The sequence below is a fragment of the Canis aureus genome, chromosome 29 (assembly GCF_053574225.1).
Source record: "Canis aureus isolate CA01 chromosome 29, VMU_Caureus_v.1.0, whole genome shotgun sequence".
Taxonomy (NCBI): domain Eukaryota; kingdom Metazoa; phylum Chordata; class Mammalia; order Carnivora; family Canidae; genus Canis; species Canis aureus.
Genome location: NC_135639.1, coordinates 16,618,276 through 16,627,184, shown reverse-complemented (window position 1 = coordinate 16,627,184; position 8,909 = coordinate 16,618,276). Strand labels below are relative to the sequence as shown.

The window sequence follows — 8,909 nt, the reverse complement described above, 5'->3', positions numbered from 1 at the left end:
AAGGAGCCCAGTGTGGTGGCTTGATCCCAGGACTCTAGGATCATGACCAGAGCCAAAGGCAGATGCTTAACCAACTGAGCCAACCAGGCACCCCCAAAACTCTTATTTTTAAGAGTTGTTTTGTGGCTGTAGAGGAGAGCCTGCCTTATGCCACCCTGTTGATAACAACTCTGTTATGGATGAAGAAGCAGATCATCTGGAGGCCCTTGGTATGTGCAAGTGTGTTGGAGAAGTCGGGCTTTTGTTTCCTCATCTGGAATCCTCCCTACTTTCCCCAGGAGGGACACACTGAGAGGGTATGGATGGGTGGGTAGCAAAGGAATTGTTTCAACAGCAATGAATGTATGAGGTCAAGGCAGGGCTGACACTGTTCTCAATAAGGAGCATTGTGACTATGAACAAAGGCTAGTGGGATTTTTCTTCATTTGTTTGCTTTCATTTCTTCATGCTAGACAGCTGGAATGCCAGGGGCAGTTCTGTGCCAAGCCACAAAAAGGATGAAAGCCCAGGACTTCCCCTAGGACAACAGCTTCCATTTTAGCTTAAGGCAAGCATAAAATCTGCCCTAAGGTAGTAGTTTAGGAACTTCCTGTTGGTTCACATTTCAAACAGATTATATTTAATTTTCACCTTACCACTCAGAGCTCAGAGTGAACAGGGATAAGGTCAGGAGACCCAGGGACGGAGTACTCTGCTAAGAACTGAACCAGTGACCACCTGGCTTCCAGTAAGTACTGCTTGGTTTGAATGTCTTAGGTTCTCAAGGCTGTGGTAATCTGAAATTTTATTTGAGCAAAATTGCTGTTTTGGGTTCTTGGTTCATAACTGTAAAGTCAGAAGGAAATCGGATCTTTTGGTATCACACTCATCAAATCCCAAATGACATTAAAATAAACAGGTTTTAGGCAATGATAGTGGGTACATTCTCCTGAGTGAGATCAAAGAGATAAATCTAAAAGGCTTTTTTGTTTGCAGGCAAAAACAAGAAATGCAAGTAGAACTGTGAAAAGGTTTAATTCTTCTTTCTTAAATAGAAGGAAAAACAAAGCGGTTCAGACGACAACTCTCAGGTTAGAATTCCGTCTCAGCTTCTTTTTAATTATGTGGTCAAAGGCAAATTGCTTAGTATCTCTGATAACCGTTTTCTCATCTGTAAAATGGGTATTATACCATTGAAAAAGTAATGTCAGTTTTATAGTATTCTATGTAAAAATATATGTAAAATCTATATATTTTATAAATAAAAATATGAAATTAAATGAGATTTCATATATCATGTATAATTTTGCTTATGTAACATAAGCTTCTGCTTATTTTGCTTATATAAGCAAAATTTATATAATAGGTTTCTTATATAATGGATTTCACATTTATATACATGTACTGGACTCATTATGTATAATATGAAATTAATATATATAATATGAAATATATATTATGTAGGAAACCCAGCATTTATATATATGGACAAATGAATCTTGAACAATATGGGGGTTAGGGGTGATGGCCCCCCATGCAGTTGAATATCCACATATAACTTTTGACTCCCCCCAAAACTAACCACAAACAGCTTACTATTAACTGGAAGCTTTCCCCGTAACAGAGTCAGTTAACACATATTTTTGCATGTTAACACATATTCTGTGTGTTATATATAGTATATATGTAGTATAAAGGGCCCTTTGCCCCCTCCCGTTTTCCTGGCACTGCCCTGGCACTGGCCTGCTTGATGCTTCCTTCTATTTTGAGAGTCTTACTAATTCAAGGTAAAAATTGATCACCAGCACATCCCAGGTGTCACAGATCTCCCCTGCCCTGAGGCCCTTTACCCTGTGGGATCCCCCTTCTCACAGGACCCCACAGGGGTTAAAGGATTGCTGGCACAGCTGCCCAGGAAGGAGCTCTGCCTCTTGGAGTCAATCTCACCCCAGAGCCTGGCAGACACCTGAGGCAGTCTGAGAACAGGGATATGCCCTGGTCCTTGCTCTTCAGTTTCCCTCTGGAGAAAGCAAGTTCCTGGCATGGAGAAGGGCTTATCTCAGGCTTCCTTTTGGCTAGTAATGCTTTCTCAGCTGCATTGGGTCCACAGCCTCCTGCCCTCTGGCCTGTTCTTGTCTCTCCTCCTTGGTGCTGTTTCTGGCAGGGACTTTGTTGTCAGAGTCACTTATGGAGCAGGAGCAGAGAAAGTCCAGGGAACACAGCTCCTTCTGTCACACTTAAGCAACACCTCGACAGAACTGCCATGTGAACGCAAGTTGCTTGGATGTGTCCTTATTACTGTGGCTACTCTCAGCCTTGGGAGCAGAAAGGAAAGCAGGAGGCTGATAACCCAGTACAGCAACATTCACAGGCACCATCCTAAGGCTGCATGATCGTGGCACTCATCAGTGAATCACATTGTTGTTTAAGGACTAACTGGTGTTTAACTCTTCCTTTTGACAGATGAGAACAGACAGCCATAATGGAACCCAAACCTCAGAAGAGTCCAGGTATCCAGGGGGGTATACTCTCCGAAGTAAAAAACTTTATTGAAAATAACCAACAATTCTCACCAAGCTAATCAGGGTACAGAAGACAGTTTAGTGAGGCTAATGGGCAGCATTTCTGGGACAATGACTCTTGGTATGGAGAGTGGCAGGAGCTGTCGGATTTGGTTAATTATTTTGTAAGAGCTCACCTATCTAGAAATTTGACATTTTCTGATTTTCATTAACCAAATGTTCCATCTGTTGCTTGGAGATGGTACTAAAACCCAGAAAAGACTGAAGAGTATTTCATAATTTAGTCAGAAATTCTCACTTGGAAAAATTGCCTATGTTGTTATCATAGAGGGAGCTCGAGCTATATTATTCAAAGGTCCTTGTTCATGTTCATATAGTTCATTGCAGGTGGGTAGTTAGGAAAGCTGAGTTTAGGATGAAATAATTTAGAAATCAAATTATCCAATTCAATTGAAAAATAAGTATTTTGGGGATGCCTCGGTGGCTCAATGGTTGAGCGTCTGCCTTCGGCTCAGGGCGTGATCCCGGAGTTCCATATAGGGCTCCTTGCATGGAGCCTGCTTTTCCTGTCTCTGCCTCTCTCTCTCTCTCTCTGCTTCTCTCTGTGTCTCTCATGAATAAGTAGATAAAATCTTTTTTTAAAAAGTATTTTTGAATATCTATTCAAAGCATCTATTATTAGTAAGGCCACTGTGCTTCATACTGCAGTAGATATACAGATTAAGTAATAGGGTCATTGCTCTCAGTGAGTTTACAGATTTTGTTGGGAAGTTAAGATCAACACATGTGAGTAGCTGTATTGAGAAGCTAAGATAAGCACAAATAACCAAGTTATGACAGGAATCATGAAATAAGTGTGAAATGTTATGGGAATCTGAGGAAGAGCTTGTAAGTAGTTGTGGGAATCCAGAGAGGCTTTATGAGAAGGCATTTAAACTACACTCTGAAAGACGCATAGGATTTTAAAAGAGATTGGAAAAGGGAACAACTGAGCAGAAAAGGGATGGCATGAACAAAAGCAATGCGTGGGTTAGAGACAGGATGTGTCAGAGGACAATGAGTATAGAAAGTAGAACGGGGAAGTGTAGAGGATGAGGCTGTGGCACTATCCTGTGCCAGACCTTGACCTCATATGGCCAGGAATCCTTGAAGCCTTTTGAGCAAGAGAAAGGTGTCATTAGATTTGCATTTTAGGTTGGTCATACTTTTTGAAATAGCTTTTTGTGGTGAAAATGATATACAATAAACCACATGTATAAAATTTAAATGTATAAAATGTATTTTATACATTTAAAATGTATAATTTGTGGGGATCCCTGGGTGGCTCAGCGGTTTAGCGCCTGCCTTTGGTCCAGGGTGTGGTCCTGGAGTCCCGGGATCAAGTCCCACCTCGGGCTTCCTGCATGGAGCCTGCTTCTCCCTCTGCCTGTGTCTCTGCCTCTCTCTCTATGTGTCTATCATGAATAAATAGATTTTAAAAATCTTTAAAAAATAAATAAAAATAAAATGTATAATTTGATAAGTTTTGATATATGTATATGCCTAGGCAACCAGCACCACAATCAAAAAACGGGCAAATGTATCACTCTCAAAAATTTTGTGTTACTGATTTCCTATTTGATTCCATTATGTTCTGAAAATATACTTGGTAAACCTTCAGTGCTTTCAAATTTATCGAGACGGGTTTTATGGCCCAGAATATGACCTATCTTGGTAAATGTTGCATATGCCCTTGAGAAAGGTGTGCATTCTGCTGCTGTTGAGTGTTCTAGAAATATCAATCAGGCCAAGTTTGTTGACAGTGTTGTTCAAGTCCACTATATCTTTATGATTTTCTGCCTATTTTTCTATCAGTTATGAAGAGAGGGATATTGAAATCCCTGACTGTTATTGTGGATTTGTCTATTTCTCTGTGCAGTTCTATCAGTTTTTGCCTCATGTATGCTGAAGCTCTTTTATTAGGTACATAAATCTGTAGCATTTTTATGTCCTCTTGATTAATTGACCCCTTTATCATTATAAAAAGATCTTGGTCCCTAGTAATATGTTTTTTACTTTGAAATCCATCTCAGTTCCCCTTTCCTATGTCGGAGCCTGGAAACTCTCTCAGGGGAACAGTAGGGCCCACCTTGATTGCTTCCTGTCTTTTAGGGATCAGTGACTTTAAATGTCCATGCTCAGTGTCTTGAAAACCACTATTTTATATATTCTGTTTTGTAAACCTAGTCCCTGTTATTCTCTCTTTGCCCCAAGTGCTAGATCAGTCATATTTGTCATTTAGTGTCAGGGGTACATCAAGGATGGATTTGAAGATGTCAAGACTGGAATTGGGAGGTCAAACTGGACCACCACTGAAACACGGTGGAAAACATATAGAGGTTTCAAGTTCATGTGAATTGAAACATACTAAAAATGTTTGAAGGTCTTGAAGGAAGTGCTGGTAGGAATAGAGAAATAGGGATGGATCCTGAAGTATTCAGGAAGTGAAAATAGGCATGATTTAGTAATTGGCCATAAGGCTGATGGAAGGCTGAGTTAAGGTGATTCCTTAGCATAAGTTCTGGAGAAAACAATGCCATTGTCGTGGTCAACAAATACCGTCAGGGTTCTTGTGCCCTGGAATTGGTAGTCAGTATGAATACTGGGGACACCCTGGAAGTGCCCAGCCAAGGCAACATCTTCACAGATATTTACTTTATTTAAGATTCTGCTAATTGTAGTGGCACCTGGGTGGCTCAGTCAGTTAAGCGTCTCTTGATTTCGGCTCAGGTCATGATCTCAGGATTCTGAGATCGAGCTCCACATCTGGCTCCATGCTAGGTGTGGACCCTGCTTGAGATTCTCTCTCCCTCTTCCAATGGCCCTCCCCGTCTTAAAAAAAAAAGATTCTGCTAGTTGTATACAATGTTATTAGACACACATTTTCATAAAATATCTACATCTGTTAAACCCTCTAAATTTAATACCACCAAAGAGCCTCTATGTTATAGGCAGATGAGAGACTGGTTTATTCAGCATATGATAAAAGCTAAAATTTCCTCTGTTATTCATAAGAGCTACTCTTCAGTGAGCCCTAGTGGGTGCCAGGCCCAGTCCTGAGAGGTTTCCATGCATTAACTCCCTCAGTCCTCACCACAAATCTCTAAGGTCAGTGCTACTGTCTCCATTTTACAGATGAAGAAACAGGGAGATTTAGTGATCCAAGCTGTTCTATAAATACTTGTTCAGTAAATAAATCTGTGATTTATGTCCAAGGCCAAACAATGATTTTAAAGAGGAGCTAGTTGCAATATTGTTGCCTTCCGTTCTTCTTTTCTTTTTCCTTGTGTGTGTGTGTGTGTGTGTGTGTGTGTGTGTGTAGGGATGAGGAGTGAGGAGAACTTAGAGTAGTTCCTGAGCAAGGAGAAGGAGGCAAAGTGAGGACAGCTGCCTAAGAATTACTAGATTCTAGGGGCACCTGGCTGTCTCAGTCGGAAGAGCATGTGATTCTTGATCCCAGGGTCTTGAGTGTGAGCCCCACACTGGATGTAGAAATTACTTAAATAAATAAACTTAAAAACATGTTAAGAAGGGGGCACCTGGGTGCCTCAGTGGTTATGCATCTGCCTTTGGCTCAGGTCATGATCCCAGGGTCCTGGGATCCAGCCCCATATCAGGCTCCCTGCTCAGCCAGGCATCTGCTTCTCCCTATGCCCCTCCCCCTGCCCATGCTCCCTCAATCTCTCTCAAATAAAGTCTTAAAAAAACTATTCTAAAAAAAATGTTAAAAAAAAAAAAGAATTACTAGATAGACTATAGTACAATGTCCCCATTAGCTGTGCTCCCTAATCCTTATTCTGTTTTCACTTAATAAAAAAAGCTCTAACTCTTTAGTAAAGGCTGTCTTTTACCAAACCACGGACAAACTAGAACTACGGCCTGGATGTGAAAGCAAAACCAAGCTGTTTTTTTTTTTTTTTCCAAATAAATTTTATCTTAACAACATTGTGTTTTTCTAATTAATGAAAGGAGTGCATATGTCTTGAAGACATTTTTGAAAATACAGGGGAAAAAAACTATAAATTTCAATACTTACTGAGAAGCTATTAACATTTTGGAGACCTTATGATTTAATCACTCTGCCACCTGATTTTCAGTAGCAGGTGGTTTTGCTTTTGTTTGCTAAGCCAAGGCAAAGCAGAATTATCCTGCTCCTCTGGCTCGCTCTTCAACAAGGATAGAGACAAACCTTTGCTCACATCTAGAAAGCCAGCAACGGTGCCCCCAGAACTCAGAGCTAAACATTAAAGAGCTGCTACATGTCATCTGAAGCAAGGTCCTGGATGTGGATGGATAAGAACACTGTTGGCCATTTGGTTTTCTGTTTTTATGGCCTATCCTATTAAAGATGTCCTTTTTCGTAACTGAATAATTTGAAGACCTTTCCAGAGGTAAATAGTGTTTTCCAATTGAAGCAGTTCTTTTCCACAATTTACAGGGAACAAACTGAGTCTGTTCACTTTCTTTTATTAGGCAAACGATTTACATTTTATTATGAAAATGAAGTCTGCAAACAAGATTACTTTATTAAATCACCACCTCCTCAGCTTTTCTTCTCCGCTGTAAGTATTCACCATGATTTAACAGGCCTCCCACCAGGCTTATGAACATTTTTTAAATCCTTTCTCTTCCTCTGAGATTTAACTAAGATGCAAAATGGTTTCATTTTTCAGTCTTCTTGGAAAAAGCGGTTTTTCATTCTTTCAAAGAGTGGGGAAAGGAGTCTTTGTCTTTCCTATTACAAAAACCAACATCACCGAGGATCCATTAAAATTGACCGGTGTGTATCCAATCGGGAAAACTGTTTATAACCGTAAATACTAAAAGGTGCATGCAAGTTGAAATCTAAATCATTGACTGGAAGAAACAAAGGCTTCACACTTACAATAGTTGTTGCTGAAAAGAAGCTAAAATGAGGAATGTTTTGAGTAAAACATAGCTAAATACCTATTTTGTATTGTATACTGTAGTTCATAAGTTATTAATTAATAAGCATCTAGTTACAAAAAGTTTCAATTCACTTAATTTATGGATGAGAGCAGATAAAAATCATCATTTCATAAAGCCAAGATGGATTTTTAAAAAAGCATTTAGTTTGGCTTCTTTGTCCTCTCTTTCAGAAATTATGTACAAAAAGAAAATTAGAAAACATGATACTTTGTAGAACAAAGAATCTACATGAAGAAAGAATTTCTGAATTAAGTTTGAGGCTGAACAAAATGTTTTCAATCAGTGACAAACCAGATCTAAACTTTTTATCTAAAATTATCAGACAACCTCCAAAATGTCAATTAAGCAGATCTAAATTTTATTCAGTTTGAAACCTAATATAAAACATTAGTTCTCACGTTTAAATGTTTAATACTCTATGTCTATATCTGACAGAAATTCCAGTGTAGAAGTTGGCATAAGTAGCCATGAAAAAATGCAATCTGTACATAAAATGTTTAAATGCTGCTCTGATGAGGTGATGTCCATCAGAACCACCAACAGGGAATATTTCCTCATTGGCCATGACAGGTAAGTGGTAAGATAGCACAGAATATTTCCCATGCGCACAATATAAAAAGACAGACAAATAAAACATTTTTTAAAGATTTTTATTTATTTACTTATTCATAAGAGACACACAGAGAGAGGCAGAGACACAGACAGAGGGAGAAGCAGGCTCCCCACTGAGCAGGGAGCCCAATGTGGGACTCAATCCCAGGACTCTGGGATCATGCCCTGAGCCAAAGGCAGACGCTTAACCACTGAGTCACCCAGGTGTCCTGACAAATAAAACATTTTAAACCAATAAACAATAAACATACTTTGAACAGAAGCCCAGAGCCACATACTGTTCAACACCATCTTGACAGTCTTCATTATTTGTCAAAATACCTTGAAAAGTCACAGTATTCATTTCCTAGGGCAGCCATAACACCACAACTGGGTATCTTAGAACAACAGAAATAAGGGGGTTTGGGGGACAGGGCACATGATGTCATTAGCACTGGGTATTTTTTTTTAAGATTTTATTTATTTATTCATGATAGAGAGAGAGAGAGAGAGAGACAGGCAGAGACACAGGCAGAGGGAGAAGTAGGCTCCATGCTGGGAGCCTGACGTGAGACTCGATCCCGGGTCTCCAGGATCACGCTCCGGGCCAAAGGCAGGCACCAAACCGAGCCACCCAGGGATCCCCAGCACTGGGTATTATATAAGACCGGTGAATCACTGACCTCTACCTCTGAAACCAATAATACATTCTATGGTAAGTAATTGAATTTATTTATTTTTAATTTAATTTATTTATTCATGAGACACACAGAGAGAGAGGCAGAGACACAGGCAGAGGGAGAAGCAGGCTCCTCGTAGGGAGCCCGA

At 39.8% G+C, this 8,909-nt stretch overlaps 1 protein-coding gene across 10 annotated transcripts in view; it reads left to right on the top strand.

The window, feature by feature from the left end:
• The first annotated feature begins 444 nt into the window (after positions 1-444).
• Positions 445-8,909, top strand: part of PLEKHS1 (pleckstrin homology domain containing S1) — a 52,576-nt gene continuing 44,111 nt past the window's right edge. For 3 of the 10 annotated variants that reach the window (XR_013367813.1, XM_077877574.1, XM_077877572.1), the window contains exons 1-6: positions 451-727; positions 976-1,070; positions 2,443-2,489; positions 7,014-7,102; positions 7,214-7,320; positions 7,926-8,060. Coding sequence is in view for 7 of the 10 variants with exons in the window: in XM_077877574.1 (XP_077733700.1) it covers positions 2,462-2,489; positions 7,014-7,102; positions 7,214-7,320; positions 7,926-8,060 (359 nt within the window). In the remaining 3 variants the exon portion in view is untranslated. Of the gene's footprint in view, positions 728-975; positions 1,071-2,442; positions 2,490-7,013; positions 7,103-7,213; positions 7,321-7,925; positions 8,061-8,909 lie in introns of all 10 variants that reach the window. The other 7 variants (XM_077877577.1, XM_077877578.1, XR_013367815.1 and 4 more) reach the window with 4 other exon arrangements.